The 27,967-nt window shown below is 40.5% G+C and overlaps 1 protein-coding gene across 3 annotated transcripts; it reads right to left on the reverse strand.

Moving 5' to 3' along the window:
• Positions 1–2,302: 2,302 nt before the first annotated feature.
• CFAP97 (cilia and flagella associated protein 97) lies at positions 2,303–22,746 on the reverse strand. 3 transcript variants are annotated; one of them, XM_042812489.1, is made up of 7 exons: positions 22,665–22,746; positions 18,707–19,392; positions 18,406–18,471; positions 11,257–11,642; positions 5,219–5,369; positions 4,552–4,675; positions 2,303–2,640 (listed from the first exon to the last, which is right to left on the reverse strand). In XM_042812489.1, exons 2-7 carry the CDS (start codon positions 19,377–19,379, stop codon positions 2,619–2,621), a joined length of 1,422 nt encoding a protein of 473 aa, XP_042668423.1. In that variant the 5' UTR covers positions 19,380–19,392; positions 22,665–22,746; the 3' UTR covers positions 2,303–2,618. The 3 variants fall into 3 exon arrangements, with proteins under 3 accessions (XP_042668423.1, XP_042668422.1, XP_042668421.1); XM_042812488.1 differs by having other exon boundaries at positions 22,683–22,745; XM_042812487.1 differs by lacking the exon at positions 22,665–22,746 and adding an exon at positions 21,337–21,396.
• Positions 22,747–27,967: the final 5,221 nt, after the last annotated feature.

A 27,967-nucleotide genomic window follows, 5' to 3' on the forward strand; every position in this document is an offset into this window, starting at 1 on the left:
ACAGATCTACCAGAACTAATGTAGTTGGAGACACTCCAGGTTAATATTGGACATGTCTGTTAAGAACTTTTCATGGTTATTCACTATGGCATTTTTAGTGGAGTATTCAGCTGAAAGGCTTCTGGCTTTACCTGTTTTATGAATAGGAGAAAAGGGACAGCAATGAGCCTCCAGATTCTGTGACTTGGCATCTAGTTCTCCCTTTCCTGTACTTCAGATTTCTCAGATCTGTCACTTAACATGATGGTCCTTATGGGTGTGAATGCTCTATGTGAAAGCAGCAACAAGGTACTAAAGTTACAGCTGGAGGCATTTCATCCACCCAAAGAATAGCAGTGTTCGGGGAAAGTTGTTCTTAAAAACAATAAACTTTCAGATTACCTAAAGCTGTACAGCTAACTGGTGGTTGCCCTAGTAAAGGAAGCTCCTTTGCTTAAACCACAGTACTACTATAGACTTCGACAAATGCTTCATTCCTGAGCTTCTAGGGTTATTTTCTGCTCTATCTCCTGCCAGATAGTGCCTCTTTAAATGTGTTTTCTGCCTGGTGGCAAATAACCAGGGTTGTAACCTATTGAAGCATAAGGTTGCAAAGAAAATCAAGGTGTTTACTGCAGTAGGCTTATAAATCATGGCCTGCATGCTTGTCTTTTCTCCTTTGCGTATTCCTAAGAGAAAGTTTGCCAACACACTAACCATTCACCTCACCAAAGTGAGTGCATAGGGCATTTAGTATCTTCTCCAAAATATTCAAAACAATGTCCAAGGTACCAAACTTGGGGGGTAATTTATGCATGAAAAAATACTAAAAGAAGAGAAAGCAGAATTTCCAGAAGGGTCTAAATAAGAACAAACATCCGGGATTTTATTTAATTCTAGAAAAAAATATTCTGAAACATTGCAGAAAAGAAGGCAAAAAAACAAAAATGGAGTGAAGGCTATTCAGAAGGGAAAAAAAAAAAATCATTGCAGGAAAATTCCTCTGGAGAAGAAACAGTAGGTGAAATAATACATTATAAAATACAGATTAAAAAATCCTTATTTCTGCTTATATGCTCACACACACACTTTGGCATTTAACAAGCAGCACTTTCCTCAAAGATACTTGGTGTACGAACTCAAAAATCATCAGTTGAATAACCACTCTCCTAAAAGCAGCACTGTTTCCTCAGCATAAAATCCAGTTTTCTGCAAAGCTGGAAAGCAGGCAGCTTTGCAGGCAGTTTTGCAGACACTTTGCTACTACAGTGAAATAAGCCCTCGGCTAGCGCCACTTCAATCCATCTGCACCTCAAAGTTATTCAGCAGAACCCTGCGCTGAAATCATCACCATTACCTTGTAACTCAAACAGAGGGAAATATCTTGAATATCTGGGAAAAGATTCTAGAAGTAGAGAAAGACAAAGCCCACCCACCACCAAGCATGTGTGGACTGTACCACACAACCCAGAAAGCAACCCAGTGAGGGAGGGCACTGAGATTTATCTTTTGGATCAAGAGGTTAGGACCTTCAGGGTGGATCTGAAAGGGAAACCTCGCTCTCTAAAGAACACAGCATACTGCAGAGAGTGGAAGGGGAAGAATTTATGTCTACAAGTAGAGTTTTCCCTACCTTTCTGCAGGTGAAAACCTGTGTTCTCAGCTCTAGGTTTGTTATGGAAGGAACAGCAGCCACCAGTTTTTAAAAACAAACAAAAGAAAACAGAAGAATTTAAGGCACGCTGAGAGGCACAGCAGAAGAAAAACCCTAAAAGATACTTGCTCAGCCCTGTTTTTCCTTTCTGGCCCTTTAAACTAAAAAAATCTCTCAATACTATGTTCTAGTCTTAAGAAGTAGTGTGTGGGCAGAACTGAGAATTGTGAGTTTTGTCCCAAGCTCTCATCACATATAACTCATTATTACAATTCTTGCACATGATCAGAGCTTGCAACAAAAATAAATGGCAACTTAGGTCTCCGTAGTGAGAAGCAAGGGATCTTCAAATAACACAGTGGCAAAGATCACTGTTGGCAAATCCTGTCTCATTTTGACCAGGAGGAAACTTACCAGATGCACAGAAGTTTACCTGAACAAGGAAATAGAACTAACATCCTGAAGACAAACCAGACCTGCATCATAAGCACTAGCAACCCCTCCTGGTACACAGAATACAAAGCTGATCTCAACCATAATCTCTCCTGGAAGACGGCTCCAGATGCAGCTCTGAATTTTTCACTCATCAGTGGAAATAACAAGGTTCATCCACTATTTTGCACCTGACTTTGAGCAGGCAAACACCACAGATGGAGGGAGCGTACAAGGAAAAGGAGTCAAAAGGAAACTTTATTGGCTGACATGTTAGAAAGAAAAATACCAGCTATTTGTAGGGATTTATCCTGAAATTGTTTAGCTGACAAGTAGGAAAACACCCACCATACAAGACAAATGTAGCTAGCCAATGCTTATCTGAGTGAGGGGTACCAGCTGAGATGCCTCAGGATCTTCAGTAAATGCTGCAAACAATCTGGCAGAAGATAGGCTCTGGTACAGAGAAAATCTTATAAACTCCATGTGAAGAATGGCCTTGCCTGATTCTTCCAACTTGCTCAAAGTCTCTGAGGTTCCCAGGAATTAAAATTTAAGGACGCTGCTTGCACTTTCTGTTTTGAAAAAATTGGGAGGGGAAAAAAGGCAGGAGAGAACATAAAGTGACAGAATCTATTAGAATTTGTTATAAAAATTGAAATTGGCTAACAATGAAAACCTGTCTGTATTTAAACCAAAAACAAAGAAATCTACCACACATCAGTGTCGCTGATAAGTGCAATCTCCACTGCAGGTAAGCATTTCTCCAATTACATCCTCTGCAATTTAATATCAAATATAGAATTCTGAAAAGTCACTGTACTAGCAACCATTCCATGTCAATGATTTTCTTACAGTTTACAAAAATGACAAAAAATTGACAGTATTTCATACTGAAGTTAAATAAAATGAAGTTATTAAAAGTAATCCATTTTGGAAATTCCTTTCCAGAAGAGAATTATCATGTGAACATTCAGAAGTACTGAACTGTGACCTTGATACTCACATTCAAGGACAGAAGTCTTCAAATGGTGAATAATTTTAATTAGCATAATATTATAAATAAACATGGCAGCACTATGCAAAAAAATGCCTTACACTCCTTATCAACACGCAATAATTGTAATAAAATCTGTTTGCCACAATGCTGCTTCAAGATAAAAGTTTAAATATTGCCAAACAGCTAAATGTGATCTGAAGGTCACGAGGAGCAGAAGCTCTGCCAAACTACCATACAGGACCCAGCAAAAAGTTTGTTACTATGCAGAATACTTGAGAGCATAGACCCTTGTGCAAGCATGAGTAAAGAATAGTAAGTTTGCTTTTTTTTTTTTTGTAAGGCCAAGACAACACTACCAAACACAGCTTTTTTGCTTACACACAATACAAAGATTTTCTGTACCTCTCCTAGGAAGACGTTGGGAAAGCAAGCAGGGTTCCCAACAACAGCTACAGACAGCAGCATCGCAATTTATGCTTTTCATAAGACTGCAGCCCAACAAAACAAGCACACTCTAAGCTTGCCTTCACAGACAAATGAAGCATGACACCTACTACACTTGCCAACTACATTAAGTTTTGACAATCACATTAAATTTTGCTCCCCTTATAAATGGACATAATACTGAAGCCTGTCTATTGGACACTACTATAAACATTTGGTATGAACCTAACATTGTAAAAATGGGCTACAAAGCATAAGATTTTATTTTTAATCTCTCTTTTTTAATCTTGGTAAATAGTTGCCCTCATAAGCAAATGCTGAAAATTTCTTTCAGCTCAAGCTTTATCTCCCACTTACAGGTAAGGATAAACAAAAGCACAGCCATGAAATGATTCCTTTGCTTTCTATTCTCTAGCCTGGGAAGAATCTAAAACTTAATTTGTTTAGAGTAAATCTGAAACTGTTGTTCACTTCAAACTTCAGTCTCTGGTGTTGAAAGAGCATCGTATGCTTCTTCCCTTTGCAAAGGTCCCAGTATAACTTCTAAAATCATTTTAAATATCGAAGAGAGACAGCCTTCCATATAAAATGAATCTCATCACTTTGAGCCATCTGTAATCATGGCAGAGTAACACCTTCTGCAATATCTGTATTCTAGCCTTTTACCTCTTTATGCTGCTATAAAAGGAAGATTCTTTCAGACATCTGAATGTTTAGGTCATGTTCAGAAGACTTACCTAAAGCCAGGATGAGAAGTACTAGACTAGGAATTAAGTTCTAGAGTACAGCAATTCTGTCCTCCCATGTCACAGACACAAATTCCACTTACGTACCACATATTTAAATGCTTCTCTTTCATAAATACTCCCTCTCATAGAAAACACTGATTGATGCAAGAGCATATGCATGAAACCATTTAATAAGCAATTAGTTTACTATGCATTTAAATCGTTAAACAATGGAGAATATTTTCACACATGCACTTGCTGAAAATAGAAACCCAATAGAACATTGCAAATTGTGAAGCAAAGCATGCACTTACAAACAAGCAGCATGAACATTAGTGGATTTAGGTCTCTGTGATGCCCCAGTAGGTGAAACTGACATAAGCTTTTCCTTCTTCTGCCTCATTGTGCTTGATGCAGTGTATGTTCTTGAAGAGACTCCTGTTAACACATACACAAAGAGGTATTAATGCTAATGCTAGGTATGTCAGAAAGCTTAATGCTACATTACATTACTATATTCATTATCATAATTTCCCGAACAAAACATAAAAAAATCCACACAATCGTTCTAAATTGAATACAGAACTAAAACACTGTGAGTCACTTATACACAGTCAGAACAAAAAATATTGAGTATATGCCACAGTGCAGTGGTTCTCTGTACATGGATCACTGGAGATAAATGACCCACTTCCAAATATTACACATACTACTTCCAGAGAAACAAAGCTACCACTAGTAGATTTACACTTTCTAAAAAAGAGCTAGAGCTTCCTCCCCCTGCTTAGTCCTTTCTATAGCAAGTGCTGACAAATTGAAAAATATTTATGATGATTTTTTTTTTAAACCTTCTCGGCAAAGATTCTTAACAAAACCATTTATTAGAAATTTAGGAAGGTAAATAAACAATTCAGAGGTTGACCATACTTTCGGCGTGCTTAACAAATTCAGTTTAGTGATCGATAGTTTCAGAGTACTCACGAGACAGGCCACGCTGCCTGGAAAGAGAACTTTCTTCTCTTGCAGACGGTGAAGCACTCGCATAGCTCACGTAGCGCTGATAGTCCCACAGTTGTTCGGAACGCTTCATTCCAGGTGTTGGCTTCACTGCTGTCAGTCTCTTCAGTAAAGCCTTGATATCAAAGAAAATATCAAGAGAAAGAATGAACAAGAAACTATAAAACAAGCGTTCAGAGACTTCTACCTATTTTAAATGGAAAAAAAATAAACCCACCAATGTTTGGTATTTTCCAACATGAACAACTTTACTGATGACTAGTACATACTATCCCAAACAGATGGCAACAGAGGGGCACTCTGACAGAATGGTCTGTTGACAGGGAAGCGTGGATGAAATAAAGGTGTATCATTGAATTCCTCCTCCATGCAGAGAAAAAATGGCACCTGGGGACATTCATCAATACTGGCTGAACATTGCTAGAGACCAAATAGTGGATGTAAGCACAGTGAGGGTGTGGGTGGTGCATTTCAGCAACAGAGGCAGTACCTTTGCTGGTTAAGATTGATATTTGTGCAGCATGCAGGCTCTTGTTCATTGCTGATGCAAATACAGAGCTAGTGGTGGTGACTGTGGTGAAAACGTGTTCTGTAGCCAAGAACAGGCTCTATTAAATCATTTACTGTGCTCTTGGTATCTGCTGTTGTTCCCGAGGAAATAAGTAGGTGTTACTTTCAGAGCAGCCCTCATAGATGCAGCCCTAGACAATCCCTCATCACTCAATGAGGCCCAGGAAAGCCACAAGGCCAGACACCTACACTCCAGTATCCCTAGAGAGAACTACTGACCTCAATTCTGTGAAACTAAACAGGAAAGCACAATGTTGGATATTTTTATTTTTTTCTTCACTTTGGCCTTCATGAATGTCTTGCCCGTAACACTTTTAACAATAATTTCAACTATGATCTCTTATAGACATTATTTCCATTATTTCCTCTTACTGAGATCAACCCTGACAATTACATAGCAAGCATTACATCACAACAGCTACCTACATAATACTTAAAAGATATATCCATTTTCCTCAAACTTCATTATCACTTTTGCTTGAAATTCTTAAACCAATGCATCCCACTTTCCACCATCTTTCTAAGAAAAGAACCTTACAGTATGACAAATTTGGAAGGACTCTGCTACACACAACTTCCAATTAACAAGTTCACATTCTTAATATATTTAGCTTCCAATACCTGCTTTTAAAAAGATTATTTAAAAGATCATTTGCATTCTCTGCTAACTAATTTAATTTGTGACAATACCATTGGTCAGAGTTATAACACATCCTATCAATGAGAAACAATGCAAACTGCAATTGCACAAATCTCCAAAGGACAAATGATACCACTATTAATAAGGATGCATTATCTAAATGCTTACTTACATGGTAGACATCAAGAACCCACATAGCTATTAAACTGCACTCTATATGAAGTGTTTATCTCCTCCCACTGCTCCCCTCTTTAGGGGTTGGTTACTGTTGGTGGTTTTTTTTTTTTTTGTTTGTTTGCTTATTTCTGTTTTGTTAAAATGGTATTTTCATTGCTTTAGAAGAAAAAAGTCACAGAAAGCAATTTGGGAAACTGCATGGTATTCATGTGATGTTAGCTGCCACTGACCAGCTGTAATGGGAATGTACAAACTACCAAGAGTTTATACACAGGACTGGAAACCTGCACAGTGTGCAGGAGAGAAAGGACAAGCCATTTTGGCTCAGGCATAATATGTCACAAGTTCCTGCATCAAGTGCCAGCCAGTTCACTCTCAAGTGGAAATACCTAAGTAAGCAGAAGTCAAAGGAAGGACTCCAGCTAGAAATAGCTCTTCACTAAAGCCCGTTACAGAACACAAAATGGTAGATTTCTCTAAATGTTACATCCAACATTTTACGTGCAAGTTCACCATCTTTTAACACTACATGCATATGGGTTTGCAAAGAACACTTATCTTCTATATTATAAATGGATGCTCTCATCATAAATAGGTAAATAGTAGAAGCAACTTTCTCTTCCCTGTGAAAGTCATTTCAAGTCCGCACTCTACCCCTTACAGCCTCAGAATTTGCATATCTTAACACTGCAATAATTTCAAGCTTGATTCTGAACACATGAATTTGAATACACCCGCTTAATCACAGTTTAAATACAATCTGCTTTTACTATTAGGTCTGTATTTTAAAAAGCATCCAAGCCCACATTGCTAAAAGCAAAGAGACTACTCCCAGTATGAAAAGATTGTTTTTTGAAGAGGTTAAGACTGGACGTCATATAATCCTTACCTACAGAAAGAGCAGATTGTGTAGTGCTTGAGTGACTCCATCTGTTTTAAGTAAAGCTTCTGTAGAGCTAGAAAATAGCTCTCGTGGTATCCCTACCCTCTGCTGAGCACTGTACCAAGGACATGTAACTTACATGCTACTTGTGGTCTTGAATCCTGCAGTTTGACACAGCCTTCTTCATACAGATGTGCACTAATCAACACACTAAACTGTCAGACTTGATCTGGTTATGTCTGTCATATATCTAATCCAATTCTTATGTTTTTCTACTAACAAGCCTATTGTCTTGTGTACCAGGGAACTACCTTCTACAAATAACGTTCTTTTTCAATTACCCATTTAAACTTGCTAATTCTTCCCCTACATTCTCCTTAAAAGAACATTTTCAGAAATGGATTAAAGAACACTGGCACTTTCCTTGTTCTGAAGTGCTAAATTTCTGTAGTCTTAATCCTGAACTACTGAAGTAATAGAAATTGTCATTGACCTTAAGAAGCAAAGAATCAAATCACACTAAGTAAAATCCAGGTGCTTAGAGATAGACATGTTCCTGATGGGATTTACAGAGAAAACTGAATAACAAACATAAATGCAGCAATCTATCAGTTGCTCTTAATAGTAGCTGCTCAGAGCGTCTGATTCAAGCTCACTAAGATTGCACAACCATTCAGAAAGTCAACTATTTTCATTACTGTTTTCTCCTCTGTCATGAAAAGGGATCTAACAACATCACTGACAACTTCCTAGCTTGGAGAAAAGCCTTCCAAGGTAAAAGATGCTACTTTTTCTTGTTTTACTTAGCTTTTTAAACATATGAAGGCTTCAGTTTTCACCACCTTTGAATTGTAGCCAGCTGACTAGTGTGCCTTGACAGCTGTTCAGATTTATTTATATTATGCCTCCTCTAATGTCACTCACTAGCAAACACACTGTCCCTACGCAGAGCCCAGGTGGGGGAGGGTGAAGCAGATATAACAGTGCATTCAGGGACAGCTTCTTGTTCTTGACAAGAGGGTTTGTAAGTTCCTTCAACTGCCAGGTACATTTCTTAGCTCTAACTTCACAAACTTTTAACATCAGAAACCTCTTAAAGTTCTTCAGTCTACAGAAAAGTACTTTTAACCAAAATGCCATGTTGATCTGGAGCTGGCATCCACAGAAAGCAAGCTAGGAGAATACAAAAGATGGGAAAAAACCACCAAACTGAGCAGTGTGCTAAATAACCAAACCAACCTGGTAATTAGGGAGTCTTTATCTCACCCAGACCTAAGATAGAGGCCTGGGTAAGGAATCAGCACGAAGAGCCTACAGCCTCAGAACACAGAGTTGCACTACGTGTACACTCTACAGCAGTCTATTTTAGCCAGGTGCATCTGCATACCAATCTCACATCTGAATAGCTTCTGTACTCCAGTATTTCTGACCTCTTAAGAGGATGGTTTCCTACAGCTCTTCCAGAAAGAGAACAGTAAGGCAAAGGCAAAGCAACCTCAAAATTCTTCCTACAATCACATTAAGTATGTGACATCTGAGGTGTGGTGCTCTCAGATATGAGAAAGGTCCCTGGGGAAGGGATGGAAAGAAGGCAGAAGCAGCACAGAATTCATGAGGAAGGCATGAAGTGCCTGGGCACAACCAGTGTGTGCTCATGTCCTCCTAGTCTCATTTCCACCAAGAAGTGGTATCCTCTGCAGCATGACGTGGACATCACAGGAGCTGCAGTGCAGCACCAGACTAAAGGCTGTGGCCCAAACTAAACTTATTGTGTGTTCTTTGCATGTGGTGACAGCCAGAGACACTCACTCCCCTGCCCATTCTCCCCCTCTGAATATCTCAACCCATCAGCACTCTTGAATCAACTGGAGATAAATGCACATATTACGGCAGCTGCAAAGTGTTTTTTCTCTTCCAGGGAAGCTCAGATTAGCCAGCAAGACAAAAGCAGCTCAAGGTGCAGGAGAAAGGAAGCAGTTTGGCTGGAGGATTTGTGCACTGGTAGAGGCCACGATGCCCAGACAAAATAGGAGGTAAAAACTCTAGTGACACCTGCAGCATCGGGGTCTGCGGAGCCAAGCATATGGAAAAGGAAGCCAGCCCCTACAGGGAAACATGGTAAGCTAGTTTTCTGTGCAGGAGGCTGACTATACTAGAGCTGGATCAGTTATACTAGATCAGTTGTATCCGCTGGGACACAGAGTACATTTCAGGAGAGTACAACATAAGCGAATGAATGACACTGTTACGTGCAGTGAGGTGTAACAGCATGGGTCAGAAGAATTCACAGGGATGCACAGAAAGGCCAAATGCCACAGCAAAAGAGAACATCCTCACTGCCCTTGATCTAGGGGTGGGAATTGCTGTCCCAGACCTGCTAAGATTTTCCACTCAGTTTCCACTGAAACCCTATAGGTCACCTGTCCACAAGGAACTTGGATGAACACAGATGACCTAAGTGAGCTAACCTGCTAGCACACTTAAATCCTAGTCTGAGAAACAAACCAACTATTCAACAACAAAAAAAGCAGATACAAGTTACTCACATCTAAGTTTAGATAAAGCAATGGAGGAATTATGTATGGGAACTATTGAATCACAGCCTGAACCTCTGATTGATCACCTGAGACAAGAAATGAGTCAGCCATGGGATCAAAGGTGAAGACAATTCACCTGTGTGACTGGAAGGGGTGGAGCCTGGCTGCACCTCTCCTAGACCCCATTTAAAAGCTGACTGCCATTAGAAAAGACCTCTCCCTGGAGATCACTCCTCTTGGAGTCTTTTTCTGCAAGCCCAGGACACAAGTAAGCTTTTCCATTCATTTCCAGTTAGCCCTCCCTAACATCATGTGTCTAGCTATATGCTCTCTGCTTAACCTGCCTAACTTCTCTGTCTACCTGTCAATTATACACCTGTATACTCACTGATTATACAGATGTAGTGGCTGAAAATCTGACCTTAAAAGGCCTATAAACATTTACATTGATATACTATACAGATTGCGTACCACACAGACCACTAAAAGTCGAAACAGGACATGTAGTTTTCAGCCTCTGAAGCTCAGTTTTACACTTTTACTGGCAGAAGTTGAGATAAGCATATAACAGTGGAGACCAAGCAGACATGGGAAAAGAGTAACCCGTCAGTCACACTTCAATCCATTTCCATTCGAGTGAAGCACTGACCATACCTTCGGAAAAGACAGTTTGCTTAATCAACAGCGTCATCTACTGGTGAAAGCCAGTACGAGCTGCCCTCCTGTACATACATACAGAGAAAAGCAGAGAGCTACAAATACGTAAAGCAATGGATGGATAGCTATGATTCAGAAAAAAGTGGCTGTATCCTGTTTCAAATGTAAAGGGTTTGATGCTGTCATATCTATTGCTTTATATTCTGCAAGCTTGTTCCTGAAAAAAAAAAATCAGTAATTGTAATGCATAAAGTAGGACAAACATTTTGACTGCTATGCAAAATTGTGACTATGGAAAAGAAAGTTACCCTTAAATTGAATAGCATTAAAAAGTAGGGCACACTAAGAAAAATGTATTTTCATCTGAAAATAAAGCATAATTCACAATTATACAAACAGCATAGCTGTAGAAATTCATTGCAGACTTAGTGCAGTGAAATCTGAAGTGCTGCCTAATCAGTTTTTAAGTATTTAGCAGTGATTCGTCAATAATAAACAGTCCTTAATTTACCGATCCAAAGCAGTCCTCAAAACTCACCAGGTTTTCTTTTTCAATCCTCTGCTGCTCTTTTTGCCTGTTGATGGCACTGTGGTACACTTGAAGAGACGGAGAAGCCGACTTCTTCAGCACGTTGGTTCTGCTTCCTGGTGTCGCACACAGCCGGGCCAGTTCATGGAGCAGCCTCTGGTTTTCCTGATCAATTCGTCTAACTTCTTCATTTGTGAAAGAATAATTTTTCCTTGTTCCTCTAGATGGGTGAATGACGCCCAGTTTTTGTCGTCGTTTATCCCTCAACTCCAGAGCGGTTTTTAAATCAGAGCAATACTTAACTTCTTCACTGGCGGAAAACTTCTCCCTTGTTCTTCCAGATGTATGGCCTACAGTTAGTTTTTGCCACTCTTCATTCTTCAACCCCAGAGCAGCTTTAAAACGGCAGAAATAAAAGTAGATTTTTTTTAAAAAAAAAAAGGATGAATGCAAATGTTACATTCTGTTAGGGTTTGTTTTTTTTTTTTTTGCAGGCATGAAACACTAAAGTACCTTTTTCCTCCCCCATCTGAATTTCAGATCCATGTATTTTGCAATTTTTCTGGACTGAATGCTTTCTTCTGTACATTAATATTAGACAAGATTCACTGCAAAAATCAAGTCCAAGGTTGGCTGGATACATCCTTCTCACTAGGCACCTCCTCCTCATTTACAGGAGTTTAGAGGAGCTGAATGGATACAACGAGCAACCAAACACACTGCAATAGGATCAGCAACACCCACATGTTGTACAGTGACTGAGTCAGATGTAGTTGTCATTTAGGAATAAAGATGTCAAACAGCTTACTGTGCATGAGCATTTCTTCTAAAAGGCCAGTATTCCTGATACCCCTTTCAATGTGATCACCTCAATCTCTACCTTCACCATCATGCATTGATGCAACGCACACAAAATTCTATCCTCAGATATTTACTGAGTTCAACAGGACCAGCCATCAGCAGAGGCATTTATCTATACATGCTAATGGGCTACTGGTACAAAGCACTGAAGTAACAATGCATGCAATCATAATCACCATAGAGGTTATCATTTATCTTATGCTGGTATCGGTAGCGCAAGACAAAAAAACATTATTGAAATATTTCAACTGATTATATTCCAGAACTGATGCAAGCAAGTACTGCCACTTTTAAAGAAGGAGTTAGAATTCTAAATTGAAGTAGTTCATGAATTCTGGAATCTATCTGGAAATCGGCGACTTCGTGTCAGAGTTGACTAAAAAACAAACAAACAAACAAACAACAAAAAACATAGAACCATGACATTCTGCCCCATCAGCATGCAGGCTAATGTATGCAAAAACCGCTCTTAGGCAACTGTAACCACAAGGCCATTTGCAATAGCAAATGTTGCTTTATTAGTTTGTCAAGGAAGATGCAAATCACTTCAAAGCCAAAAGAATGCAAAACAGTGCAGATCACGTGTGCCAACCAACAGGTTAATAAAGCATGTCTCTTGATAAGGACTTGTACAATTTAGCAAGTTATTCTCAAGAACAAACTAATGCTCCTATCAAAGCCATTTAGGAGACAAACCTGGGATAAGAATCACATCTGGATTAGCCTACGAAGGATAGAAAGAAATGCATGGAAAATAACTAGTAGCACACTGTTCACAGGGTAACATCAAGCCATCATATACTTAAGGATGTATTTGATTCCTTTTTTCTTATGAGAACACAAAACTAGCAGGGCAGAACATAGGCTGGAAAAAGTAACTTGTAATAAATAACTCTGGACAGTTGCACATTTCACATGGAGCCACATTGTATAATTTTATCATGAAGCTGTGAGACACAGTATCACCTTTTGCCTTATAGCCATTGCATCTCATGAGTTGATGAAGACCACACACCATACACAAGTGGAAGGCAGGCTGTGGCAAAGAAGAGTTCTCTCAACTGTTTAGCTCAAGTCCTGACCTGGTTTTGTGCCCCTAAATGCTACTGAATCATATAATGGCCTGGGTTGGAAAAAAAAAAAAACAAAACAAACAAACAAACAAAAATCACAAGGATCACTTAGTTTCAGCTCCCCTGCTCTATGTGCAGGGTCACCAACCACCAGACCAGGCTGCCCAAAGCCACATCCAGCCTGGCCTTGAATGCTCCAGGGATGGGGCATCCCCATTGCTTGGGCAACCTGTTCCAGTGCGTCACCACCCTGTGTTGAAGAACTTCCTCCTAAGATCTAACCTAAGCCTCCCCTGTCTCAGTTTGAAATCAAACTTGTCCTATCACTATCCACCGTTATAAGCAGGAAGGCTGTTTATATGCTCCCTTCAAGTACTCGAAGGCTGCAATGAGGTTTCCCCAGAGCCTTCACCAAGCTAAACAGTCCCAGTCTATCTATAGGTTATGCAATCTCTTGCATAACATTTAAATAACATCCGGTGAAAATCACGAAGAGTGACCATATCATATGCCACAACTCAAAAGAAACAAATGAAAACGAACTACTACAACCACCACCAAAGCTCTGGTGTGAAATTGCTTGGTGACATCTGAGCAGATGACTGCCAAAACCCAATAAACTCTTGGTAAGTCATTGGGTTACAGAAGACTCACATATTTCCTGCCTGAATTTCAGACACATACAACAGCAAGTTTTCCTCAAGAGCACGTGGCACAGAGATTAATCTCAAAGTGCTCCTCTCTACTTCCTTCAGTTCCTCAACAGATTTTTGTATTACTAACCTTCCGAGGAAGGAAGCAACAGAATGCATAACTTCCTGAGAGAGAATCACAAGTATTACAGGGCAAGTGCTTGTTCCTATCAAAACAAGGAAAATACCAAGGACATCCATAAAGCCACTGCTTCTTGAACCACAGTCAAATAAGTCATAGCAGCAATCTAAGAAAGTAGCAGAAAAAAAAGCACATAAGACTCACCAAAATAGTAGGTGACACAGCTTCTGTGGTCAGTCACTATCACCACTTCTAGCAGCAGTACTCAAGCTGTGACAGCAATGAGGCTTCCAACCCTGTACCTTCTAATCCTCAGCAATAGCTTATTCCCAAAGCTACCTAGCTGAAAACCTGATCAAGCTGCACTACTATAAAACACTATTTACACTGCCAGATGTCCTTTTTCCCTCCACAATTACTGTGACACAAAATTATACAACAGCAGGTATGCATACCCAAATGTATTAAACATGCTCCCAATTTCATGGCAGTAAAAACACTGTAAAGGTGGCAGATGCCCAAGCAAAGTCCACACAAACCAACAGAAGCACAGACAATTCATCATCAATAAAAAAAAAAGTGTCATGATTCCACAAAATGGATACTCTAAATGCTCTTAAGTACTTCAGGTACAGTTACTGTTATTTGAGTTTCAAAGTTATTTGAACAATTCAGAATCAAGCACTCCAAGTTACAAGGGATCTTAATTATGCATGGAGTCATAGAATCATACTTTGGGTTGGAAGGAACCAAGGATCAAGTTCCAATCCCCTGCCATGGGAGAGTCCAACCATTTTGTTGCTAATTAATGCCAACACCTAAGTATTTTTGTAATTTGACTGTTTCTGCAGTGGCCAGTGACAACATGAGGCAAGGGAAGTTTCAAGTTATTTGAAGTTGTGAAGAGTTTGTGACTCATCCTTTCCCTTAAATCTTGGAACTGTTCATCTGCGCCTTCATACTCCACCAATGAATAATGTAATTTAAACAGATCCCTACTCAGTACTTCACTGCTTCTGAACCATAAATCAATTATTTGGGGGAGAGAAGAAAACAAACAGTAGCATTTTGCATAAAGCATGGAGTTCTACTTCTCAATTACAGGTAAACAGTAAAAAAGAAACTTCCCTGTGGTATTCATGGGATTTCTAGGAAAGCTGGTTTCCATGGAGACACCTGACTCCCTTTCAAGTAATAAACAAGCTGTTTACTGCTTTCAATTTGAGAGCATTTAAATGACCTTGAAGATTAAAACCAGCCAAACCTTACATAAAATTCAAATGATAATTAGCAAGTCAAATGCATTAGGACAGGATGATACAGCTGCCAGAGTGGCACTGAGGCTGAACTTAAACCACGCACATTTCACTAAAAAAGATACTGAGCAGGAGCAATTTTAATTTTTTTCAAAATTACACATTTGTGATGTTAGCATAGACTGGACTGCTTCACAATCATTCACATCTTCAGCAGGTTTTGAAGCTCTAAATATAAGAAGCCAATATTTGCTTTTCTCAATGCAAGTAGGTAGATGTGTGTATACACGCATACTATTTTATATTCACAGTTCAAATTAAGAACATACAAAAACTTAGTGAGAAAGCTATTTGTGTTTAGCCCAGCCATAAACTTCAGGGGTTGATGTATAATTTAAGTACTTCAGATATTGTTCAACACATTGTACAAATGCATAAGCTCAGCACGAATGAGCAAATGGGAACGACATCCCTGAGAAAATTTCAGTTATTAACAAAATATTTGCCTAATTGACAAATTATAGCTAAAAAGTTAAAGCAGTTCAGTTGAAACTTCTGTTTAATTTTCTACAATAACTTTATTCAGAAACACAGGGTTTTTATTTTCATAGTAATGATACTGACATGACAGTGGTTTTCACCAAGTGATTTTCTATGCTTTTTTATGACAAAATCTGAGGCAGAGAAAAGGCCAAAAAGGTTCATCAGAGAGCATACAAGCCAGAGAGAGCATCAAGCAGTTCAAGTCCTCAGTCTGCAGCTCAACATCCTACTTAAACCAACACACCACTCCCTCAGGTTAATAATAGCTAATACCATGGATTTACAGACTAATTCACACAGACACTTCTGTGAAATAAGCAGGTATCAACCTCATTTTACAGAGAAGGAAATACAAACTACTAAATTCTTTAGTGCTCTGAATACCCTGGGCAAGCCCAATCCCACTATTATCAGATTCACAGTCAACGTAAATTCAGATAAGGTGATACATAACATTTTTTGGCACACCATTGAATTCTGAACCATGGAAACCAAAGGTTTGTCTAAAACCAGGGAGTAAGTCCTCAGTATAATGGAATGAAAATGGAAGGATATTTAGGGTTGTTTTTTTTTTTTTGCCTAACCCAGCTCATCAACTGCACAACCTCAAGTCCTTAGAATAACACAGGACATTGGATCAAGAAATAGAATCTAATAAAACAATAGCAGGAAAATCTTCAAATTTCTATTCCTATCTTTTTAACATGTAGCTTCCAGTAAGCATTTCCAGCAACAAGTTTTTGCTGATTTTTGCATTGTCATATTTCATTCCCTCCTTCCATGTTCAGGTTGCACAGAAGCCCAAAGAGACAAATAGAATTGTTACCAGTACTGAAAGAAAAAGCCACAAAAAACTATTCCAGCACATTTTAAATTAAATTACTTTTCTAAAATACCTCAAATGAATTATATTTCACATTTTGTGAACTACCTCCCTGCTTACTAACCTGACTGCTATTCTAAAGCAAAACTTGCCATTAGGACATGGTGCACCTTTAACAGATTACTACCCTTTCTTTGTTCTTACAAGTCTTCTCTAGAAGAGGAGATTCAGATCTTCCAAGTGCTCATGTTACCAATGCATAGAGTTCTATGAAATAAATTGCTGCATACTCCTAGACACAATGCAGTAACAGATTACACTGAAATCCTGCAAATTTCAGGGACCTTGAGAAATGAGACTCACATGATGCTACAAATGCTTAGGCCCAGCTGTAATTCGACAAAAAATGAACTAAATTGTTTTATCAGTGTACACCACTGAATTTTATACTTTAAAAACAAGAAATCCTGATGATCATTGAAATACTGATCCAGGGACACAGAATTGGCTGACACGGTTGTCACTTGAAACAATGCCCATGTCTTTTCAGTTCTGATAAACATCTCACGAAGACAGTCAGAAGGAAGAGGGGGAAGTGATTCCTATTTGTCAAGAAAATACCTGGAAATAATAGTGAAGAATAAGATCAGCTCCTAACTTCCCAGACTAGTTACTTTCCACCATCAATAAACTTGCCCCATTTAAAGTCCAAACTACCTAAGCTAATTAACCGACAGCATGCTCACCAAGGTAGCAAGGCAAGGCACTTGGGAGCAATATGCATCTTAATCAAGAAATTAACTGCCAGATTATATAAATCATTTATGAATTGCAGGGGTTGGAAGGGACTTCCAGAGATAACCCATCAGCTAATGCAGATGGCCATGCAGGTAGGCATCCAGATAGGTCTTGAATATCTCCAAGGAAGATACCATAATCCCTGTGAGCAGCCTGTTCCAGTACTCCATGACCCTCACTGTAAAGATCTTCCACACATCAGCACGTAGCTTCCCATGTTTTTGTTTTTGGTCACTGCTCCTTATCCTGTCACTACACATTACAGAAAACAGTCTGGCTTCATTCAGCTGCCTCCTGCACTTCAGATATTTATAAACATCATCAGATCCCCTCTCAGTCTTCTCTGTAGAATCACAGAACTCTACTACTCATTACTCAATCTTTATTATTATTACTTACAACTTGTGTATGTTCTGGAAAAATTCTCCCCCCACCAAAAAGCAATTCATCTCTGAAAATACTTACTCTAAACCAATAATAACCATTTATTTCAGGCATGTGATGAATCCTTCCATAATCATCAGTTGTTAAGTAGTTTCTTCATATCAGGGAATAAATAAAGATGCAGGACATTGTAACTTTAATTGCCTAGCAAGGTGATGTTTCAGCAAGTTGGAGCTTTTCCTACCAGGAAGGAGTTCTTGTAACACAAGGACTGTCAAATGTTAAGAAATCTCTACCACAGTTTTCATGGCTAGCTTTGTTTTTCTTACAATCAGAAGAATTTTCATGGAAGTGAAAACTTCACTCCTATTCACAGGAAAGTTAAATGATGCATATAACATATTTTGAAATCTTCCTTACTATAGGCTCAGTGTAGCAAGGCATAAAGTAAGGAAACAATATACAGTTGTAATCACACCAGCTCTACCCCACTATAGCAAACTAGGGTTGAAATTATCTGGCTCAAAAAAAAAAAAAAACAAAAAAACCCCTAATCTTCTCTTCCATTAAATGCATTTCTATATTGTTCTCAACAACATATAAACACTATACATTTTTTAAACAGATAAGTACATTTAAAAGTCACCTTTCAAATGCTGATTCAGATCCATACCATCATGTAAGCCACTGCTGCTGAAATCAGACTTGGATTCTAAATGAAAAAGGAAAAATAAAAATACATTAAAATAATATATTTGCAAAACCGTATTTTGAAGCCTTAGAGAATTCAAGCATTTCAAGTACTGAAATTCTTCAAAATATACATATAATTCTTGTCTCACATTGTCTTTTCTTTTTTCCTCTTATTTTCTTAACATTTGAAGCTGCAAATTCAAAAGACAGAGTGGAATTTCTGCCTGGAATTGACAGGAATGTTTTATTAGTACCTGCATCTTCAGATTCCTCTGCATGGTCTCCAAGCTTTGGTTTTCCTTCTGGTAATTTTATTGCTGATGCAAATTTTTCTTTGGGAGATGGAAGAGCCACACTACAAGCATTTCTCTTGGAGGAAGAATGCAATGAATCTGATACAGAGCTATCAGAATCTGTATCTGAGCTTGAGGATGAGGAAGAGGAGCTGGTAGTACTGTATGTTCTTCTAGCCCCTCCTACATTGTAGGACTGCTTAGCTGAGTCTGGTCTAATCTGTTTTCTGCTATCACCACTACTATCTTCTTCATCTGTGTAATAATTTATTTCAGGGATTCCAGCAGGAACATTTTCCTGCATTCTCCTGCTTGCTGCAGATGTTGCTCCAGATGTGCCTGCATTCTCATGAACTGGAGGAAGTAAAAAAGATGAAGCATCCCCAGGATTGTCCTTGCTATCTTCTAGGAACCGACTCTTCTGCAAATCTTCCTGCTTCTCTTCATTTTCCTCCTCACAACAGTTTGCATCCTTTGAACTAGCAACCAAGTCAGGGTCAGAATGAGCTACCTTTGTACTTCTTTTCTCTATATATTCACCATTTGCTTCAGTTTTCTTCTCCTCCTCTCCAAAATCACTCTCATAGAAAGTGTGATCCACTTCACCATCTGATGAATCTTCGAATCGGTCCATAGTGAAGTGCTTCCTGCAACCCCCAGAAAAGGTTTCCAAAAGTCAGCATAACATCAAATGCAAGTATACTTTTAACGTAATAGTTTTATTCCTCATTCTTTTAGCTCTAGTAATTTGTAATTCTTAAGTTAATTATGTTACACAGCAAGGGAAAACTCCATAGTTTAATTTTATAGTGAGTAGAAGTACATAGTGCCATACTTCTTGCAGAAACAAGGTGTTAGCTCCTATGTCAATCACACATGGTAGAAGAGAGATGAGTTTCCACTCCTTACTGGAAGATATATAAAAAACTACGCAAGGTAGGAAAACCAGAATATCTTAGGACATGGATGGTCTCTTAAAAAAAAAAAATAGACAATTGTATAATCAAAGAATATTAGGATGTTATAATCACAAAATAAACAAGAGAGTTAGGCAAAGCAGACTATGATAACAAAAGGAGAATAGATAGAAAGCTTACCCCTATCCTGAGCTCACTCCCAAAACACCAGCAGAGCAGATCTCCAGAAGAGATCCATCCCCACTGGCAGCCAGCTCTTAAATGGGTCTAGGAGGGGTGCAGCCAGGCTCCACCCCTTCCTGCAGCACAGGTGAATTGCCTTCACTGTGCTCCTCTGCTGACTCATGGCTTGTTGTATGGGAACTGCTGAGTCACGGCCTGAACCTCTCATCACCTGAGGTGAGCAGAAGTTAACTTAGATGTCATAAAAGAAACTTCTTAAAGCACCTCATAAAACATTTTGGTACTCTCAACTAGAAGAAATATTACATGGACTTCAGCAATATTTCATATATACAACTTCCCGTGACCCCTGTCTTCAAAAAACCTCAAGTAGCCTTCAATGTCCAACTGTCATATGAATTCCTGGATGCCTTCTTACAATCGTTTCCTAAAAGGATAATGTACTTTAATATAACCAAATGTACACAAAATAAATCAGAGTAACACTACAGCATTTATTACGACAGATAGCTATGTGTGACATACTTCATTTGTCTCAAGTCAAGCACATACATTTGATCTGTTGTTAACACTGTTGAACATATAGGAATGAGAAGGAATAAAGCAAAACCAGGTTTGCAGGTGGAAGTATAACTGAAATACAACTTCCTGTTGAGAAACCTATTTTTTGTCTCTCTACTGCTGCCCAATTCAGCAACTGAAGTTAAACAAAGAGTACCTCATTGATTATAAAGCCATTAAGTGTCTGTACCAAGACTTATTAGATGTTTCTTTGCTGAACACAATCTCTTAAATGAGGAAGAGATTTAAGTCAAGACAGTGGCTAGAGGGCAGAGGGCCCACACACACTCCTCACCATCAGCACCAACCAAGGAACGCTCATCTTCCCATTCCACATGACTACAAGTAGACGAATCACCGGTTTTCCACTGAGACTGCGCCAGCTAATTAACAGCCAGCATCCACTACTACCAGAATAAATACAATTTAGAGGTTGTAACGTGCCTACAGAGCAGCAGCTATAACATCAACCAGTTCACTATCAAATGCTCCTTCCACCTTCCTGGCACAACCCACAACTATTTCAGCCTCCTTCTTAATAGAAAACAGATGTGCAACACTGGTCCATTCCTTTCACTCAAACTAAACTTTAATTTTACAGTTTCCATCAAAAAACAAATATGAGAAAACAGCTGAAGAGATGGTATTTTTTGTTTCTACGCCTGTCACACAGCTTGGAGGTCTCTAAGGGACTTTTTTTTTTTTTTTTTTTTTTTTTTTTTTCCTGTTTAGAGCAACACAGCAAATGAAAGCACATGACCACCAGAAAGATTAGATGACTGCAAGGCAAAAGCCTTTAAGTTAATGTACAAGCAATAAAATAAAAGACCAAAAGATAGCAATCTCCTGTACGACAGAAAGCCAAAATACAAAATTAGTAAACAGAAAGCAGCTTACATAGGTATATACTGATACATGCCTATTCCTTACCTCAGAACATGTGTAGAGGTCAAATCAGGTAAAATCCCTAAAAATTGTGACTTGAACATCAGCTGAGATTATAGGATGGCAAATGCCTCCACCAAGAAAGGCAGAACTTGTTTTAGACTGCTACCATCTTGGCTGAACATAAGACCAAGAAAGAAAAATTTTCAAAGGCAGCTCTGGTGGAAATACTGTCATGCATCTGTTATCTTCCTATCACCCATAAATTTGAGAAGATAGTTAGGTCCATTTAGAAGCTGGTTCATTTCGAGACTCTGTGTTCCAGGTATGTTACACTGCCATACAGCTCCTGATCAAATAGTCCTGTAGATGTTCCAGTCACCTATGCCACCAAAGGCTGTATGCCATCCAACCTGCAGCTGACTGAAAGCATCCCTGAAGAAGACACCAGTACATATTGCTGGGTCAAGCCTCAAAAGGGACCAGCCAACTTCCCTTCCAAAACCTCAATGTGCAGTTCTGATAGCTCTCTGAACACACAGAAATCTTATGCAGAAGCAAAGAACCTCCAAGCAACCTTTTAAGCAGAGGCAAACAAAACCAAACTGAAGTAAAAACCCCACTAGATTAATAAGAGGTCCCTAAAAAAAAATAATAATGATGTCCCTGAATACCTCACTGTCTACTTTCTCATATTCTTCACTTCACACCATTGCAAGAAGCATCTAGGCTAAGAAATTATAAAGACACAACATATATGTAACAAAACAACTGGTGGGAGATGTCTGAAGCATTCGAAACCTGACTCTGAAGTTTCAGAGCCTGATTATTTTACCAAGCCTTTCTTAAGCTAGCAAATTTATTAACTTCCCAGCAACGACATCACTTCAGCCCTCAGATTCTATGAAGCATTTCACTATTTCTTCTTAACTGCCATGTTAAGTACCAAGCAGCTTCCTAACCAGAAAAAAGAAGCTCTGCAAACACCGCAAGTCTCAAATACATCACTTACAAACATCCAAGCATATAAATGCAAACACCAAACATGCCTTGCACGGTTCATGGCAGGAAGAAATGCACATACACATTCGCACACCATAACAAAAACAACTTCTGAAGAAGCGCGTTCCACAGGTCCCCGAGGGACCACCTTCAGCAAGGCTTCATTCCCACCCACCACGAGAGGAGCGCGGCGGCTCAGCCCCAGCAGAAGCCCTCCGCTCACCCGTACGCGTCACTCAGGCAGCGAAACCCCGACTAATGACACTAACGAACGCGTTTCCCGCCTCAGTGGAGCTAGCTGGCAGGCAGACGGAAGAGCCGGTTACCACCCCCCACCGTTTCCAATCAGCCCACAGCCCCTTGCCAACTACCTTCCACGGCAGACTCACCACCACCAGGCCGGCAGCCCAGCTGCGTTCCGGGAACAGCGCAGCGGCCACAGCAACGGCTCAGCCACGTCACAGCCGCGTCCCACCAGCAGGCGGAGCCTCTTATCCCTCCCTCGCCGGGCGGGGAATGATGGCGGCGTGGGCGGGCGGGGAGGCATAAGAGAGCCGAGCGGGACTCCGCTCGCTCTAAGTATCCTGTTAGGCTTCTCGTCTGCGGTTGTCAGCTCCGCAGGAGGGAGCTGTGAGAGCGGCTGTGGAGTTTGTTTCTTCGTACTGAGGTGACGGTATCCTGCACTGAAATGGGGGTAATCAGGCTGAAGCAATAGAGGTGAGGTGATGGGGCTCTTATGAGTCTCAGCTTCAGGTGGTAGAGGGGTCCTAGCTGAGGTGCTGGTGCTCCAGGTTGGAGTGATGAGGTCTAATGCAATGGTACCCTGTGTTGAAAAAGGCATAATTCATGGAATCATTAAGGTTAGAAAAGGCCTCTTAAAGTCACTTAGTCCAGCCACCTACTACCAATATTGCCCACTAATCCACATCCCCGAGTGCTGTGTCTATAAATTTCTTAGATGCATCTAGGTGTGTGACTCTACTGCTTTCCTGGGCAGCCTGTTCCCATGTCTTACCATTCTTTTGGAGGATAAACCAACCTGAACCTCTCCTGCCACAACTTGATGTTATGTGTACTGCTGTTACCTGGGAGATGAGGCTAACCTCCGCATCACAGTGTGCAGTGTTCTCTGGCACCTCAAAAGGCAAATGGGATCCTGGGCTCCATCAGGAGAGGGGTGGTCAGCAGGGAGAGGGAGGTGATTGTCCCTCTCTACTCGGCTCTTGTGAGGCCCCATCTGGAGTACTGTGTCCAGGTGTGGAGCCCTCTGTACAAGAAAGACATTGAGATTTTGGAAAGGGTCCAGAGGAGGGCGACTAAGATGATCAGGGGGCTGGAGCACCTCCCCTATGAGGACAGGCTGAGGGAGTTGGGCTTGTTCAGCCTGGAGAAGAGAAGGCTGCGGGGTGACCTCATTGCAGCCTATCAATACCTGAAGGGAACCTACACCCAGGAGGGGAGTAAACTCTTCAAAAGGGCAGACAATAGCAGGACTAGGGGAAATGGATCCAAGTTGAAGGAGGGAAGATTTAGGTTGGATGTTAGGGGGAAGTTCTTTACAAGGAGAGTGGTTAGGCCCTGGAACGGGCTGCCCAGGGAGGTTGTGGATGCCCCGTCCTTGGACATGTTCAAGGCCAGGTTGGACGGGGTCCTGGGCAACCTGATCTGAATGTGTGTGTTTGGTGGCCCTGCTAGGCAGGGGGGTTGGAACTACATGATCCTTGAGGTCCCTTCCAACCCGGGTGATTCTGTGATTCTGTGATCCTGTGATCACTACAACCTTCTTTGAGGTAGCTGTGGAGAGCAATAAGGTCTCTCCTGAGCCTCCACCAGACTAAACAATCCTAGCTCTCTCAGCCCTTCCCTATAAGGCTTGTGCTCCAGACCCTGGACACACTCTGGGGCCTCAGAGTCTTGAGAAGAGATACAGTACCTGTTTCTATTAGAATGCTCTCCTTCCTCAAGATTGACCCTGACCTCTGTATCCTTAAGTCTCAGGATAATTGCGGAAACATGCATGAAAACTTCAGGCAGAGTTTCATTACTTCCAGCACTGATTATGGCAGCTGTGATAATAATCTTCCAGTGTAAGAAGTAGCGTACTATGTAGAGTGGGAAAGATTGCAGTCACCATCCCTGAACGTGTTTAAGAACCATTTGGATGTGGTCCTTGGGGACATGATTTATTGGAGGGTTGTTAGCATAGTTTGGTTAGGTCGTGTTTGGACTTGATCTTTAAGGTCTTCTCCAACCTGAATGATTCTATGATTTGAAGTAGCGATAATGGGCCTTGGCATTTCTCTAGTAGTAGTAATGGGGCTTTTTAATAAGGAGATAACTCCATGAATAGGAAGATGACTGGTTTATAGATTCAGTAATTCAAAACCAGGAAATTAAACTGTTCTTTGGCCTATTATTCATTACAACAAAGGTGTAATGACATGATCTTTTTTTTTTGAGCGTGCTGAACTATGAGCTGAAACAAGTGAAGACAACTGTTGTGTATATGGTCCTATTTCATTTGGCACAAAGACACGTAGAGGCATGTATGTGTGCATGTATGAGTGCATATATATATATACACATATATTTTTAAATGCATACAGTGAATGTGGTGGAATACTACAAGAGAAGGAAATAAAGTACAAACTAACAGCCTTATGTTAACCAGATTCTAATTCTACTTAAGCAACAGAGCATTTAATGGAGATTCTTCAACTTATCTAAGCTAACTTTTTGTATTTGATGTTGCATTTATGGCATTTGAGGTCCCTTCCAACCCAAATCATTCTATTGTTCTATTTCATTCTGGTTTCTCTTGAATTTTACTGTTGAAATGTTGAATAATCACAACTGCAATTGAAATCAGTGGAAGCTGTATTTGGAAAACAGTGCTATAAAACACTAAGCATTCAAGAGACTTTATCTCAGGTACCTCACATTGTATTAAATAGGTACTTTTGTTTTTCAGATGCATCAGGTTTCCATCTCAAATTGGCAAAATGTCATTGCCTCAAAAAGGGAGAGAATAAATCGATTCATTTTGTAAAGTACTGAGCCTAACTGACTTATTCTGCAGAAATACAAGCAAGAAAAATAACGGTTTGTGGGAGAGCAGTTCAATTCATTTTCAGTAAAGGGTGAATGGAGTCTCAAGGAAAGATAGTACACAGTAATAATAAATTGTGCACCTTTATAGCAACATGATCTAAGCCAGAAGGGCTCACAAAGCAAAAAGTAAATGTGAAAAAAGTCTTCATGAAAGTAATATGGAGCTGGTATAAATATACTGAAGGTGCAAATCATGCAGTACTTTGAAAGTGAAAGATGCAAGATCGTCACTTAAGGACAGATAGAAGATTACGTTTGTAATGCTGAGGCTCAGTTTAGGGTATGTCAGATAAAAATTATTGCATTCCTTGCTCAAAGTTTAAAGTGAAGATGCTGAGTCTTCCCCAAAATCAGGCATCATTTCTATTTGAAAATGATCTTGAGAAAGCCTTTTATTTGTAGGAAAGATATTTGTCGTAATGCATCAATAAGATAGAGTTCTAATAGCTGAACTCACAAAATAATTCCACGACGGAGGAAATAAGTACAGAAAGATAATGGTCCTGATCCAAAAACTTCACTTCTGAAGTTGTTTTGTATTGTGCAGGAAAGTTGTTGATTTTCTTTAAGTGCAAAAGGGGAAATTCAAATAACAGTGAGATAAACTTGAAAATTGCTATTGACTTTAGTGAAGGTAGGATGTCATCTGAAATACTATGAATTGTATTCTGGGTTGGAAAGGCAAAGAGACTTGTTAAAAGCTAAAAGAAAAGCAATCAAAGCTCCCCCTAGCTGCATGGATATACACCTGAGTTAATTTAGGTATATCTGATTCAGGGTATGATGTGTGAAGCTTAACTAAAATTGGTGGGATTACTCATTCAGACAAGAATGGTTTTTGTGCGTAAGCACTGCAGGACTAAACCTCCATCGTAGGTAGGTTTATTTTTTATCTTCCTCTCCAATTTTGAGAGTTAACACTTTAATGAGGAAATAACTCTCTTTATGCACAACTAACAATGTTACATGCTCTGCTTCAGGTTAATTTAAAAATTCAGTTCCCTTCAGTAGTTCTGACAGAGGCCTGGACTGTTTCCTGAGCACAGTCGTGGCAGAAGGCCTCTGCATGCTCTGTCTTCTTGCTTGTGTGGCTCATTCTGAAGATAGCAGAAGACGTGCTGATCTCTGCCCAGAGCCTTGTATTTTCTGAACTCTGAGGAATAAAAGGCATGCTGGGAGTTGGATCTCTGCTGTTTTCTGCCTGATGAGAATAAAATAACATTACAGAAAAATTCCTTGTACTTTGGGCTTTCTTTAAAAGCTCTTGGATTCTGCAAGAATCTCTCTGTTGGTCTTAATGATTGGGTGCACTGCAAGAGCTGTGTACCCCAAGCCCTTGGATGTAGCATCGGGGTGTTTGGGCACAGGATGGTTTGCACAGGAAAGGACTGTCAGTACATCCGCATTCTCACTTTGTGTGTGATGATTTTTACCATTAATCATGTTAGGCACATTACTTAAATAATCAATTCTGGCTGCTGTGGATGGCCTGAGCCAATGATTAAAAGGTCTTTGTGCAATTTAATATCCACTAAATAGAATGAACTGTGTAGTAAAACCATTTAAGCCACTGTAAAGGACTTTGGATCATGTTAAGGAGCACAGGCTCTTTTGGCTGATGACTAAAGGGGAAGCTGAGATCTCTTCAATGCTACTCTAGTATTTTGAGAGGAAATAGTTCTGTGCTGTGAACTTGCCCCCAAAGCATCTCCAGGGTGCACTACTGGAGCTGTAGCTATAGTGTTTTCACACCCATTCTATCTGTGCTTATGGCCTTGGCTTGCTTAACATCTCAGATGCTCTGGGAAGTTCAGGGTTTGGTTTTTATGCACTCTTGAAATTTTACAGAAATCTAAAACTGCGACCTTGGTGTTCACCTCTTTTCTTCACATGAACGGTATCATTAATCTTACAACAGCAACTACTGAATTTGAATAAATGAAGATGTCCCCGAGCTCAGCAGCAATAGCAGTTGTTTAAAAAGTAGATGTAGAGCTCTTTGACGCATTGAGCCTGTCTACAGTGCCAGTCTGAACCCGAACGTGTTTTCCATCAGCCTCAGTGCTCCAGCATACAATTTTCTCGATGGGATGTCGCCCCGCAAGCGAAGCCCGAAAGTAAAGGAAGTCCCTCTGGCCGAGCCCGGCTTCCTGAGGGAGGAAATACAGCAAAGCTCGTGCCGTGCTGCGAAGCGTTTTCCGTTCCGGCCGCAGCGCCTCGAGGAGTTACGGAACGGCAGAGCACAGGGAGGGAAGCGGCGCCAGGGCAGCCCTTCCACAGCGGAGGCGCTGCCGGCCGCTTTCCGCGGGCCCCGCCTCCGCAGCGGGAACCGGCCGCGGCCGAGCAGCTGTTCCCCGCCTCCCGCTTCGCACCGCCTCCGCTCCTCCCCCGCCGGACCCGCCAGGCGCGGCGGGGCCTCCCCGCCCGCTGCCGCCGCGGCGCCGGCCTGCCGGCGCCCACCTGCGGGCAGCGCCGCTGCCTGGAAGCGGCCGGGCCGCCGGGCATGAGAGCCGGCTCCGCCGGCGGCCGCAGCGGTGCCAGTGGCGGCAGCGGTGAGAGGCGG

The sequence above is a fragment of the Centrocercus urophasianus genome, unplaced genomic scaffold (genome assembly GCF_019232065.1).
Source record: "Centrocercus urophasianus isolate 14NV4802_14NV808 unplaced genomic scaffold, USGS_Curo_1.0 seq_13, whole genome shotgun sequence".
In the NCBI taxonomy this organism is placed as follows: Eukaryota; Metazoa; Chordata; class Aves; order Galliformes; family Phasianidae; genus Centrocercus; species Centrocercus urophasianus.

Bases quoted from the DNA above. Each gene is read 5' to 3' on its own strand.
- CFAP97 (XM_042812487.1), bottom strand. From the start codon at position 21,395: ATGTTCAAGTCACAATTTTTAGGGATTTTACCTGATTTGACCTCTACA. The intron at 11,643-18,405 runs GTGACTTTTAAA...GCCGTTTTAAAG, and splicing joins TCTGAATCAGCATTTGAAAG to CTGCTCTGGGGTTGAAGAAT. The intron at 5,370-11,256 runs GTGAGTTTTGAG...TTTGATATCAAG, and splicing joins GGATTGAAAAAGAAAACCTG to GCTTTACTGAAGAGACTGAC.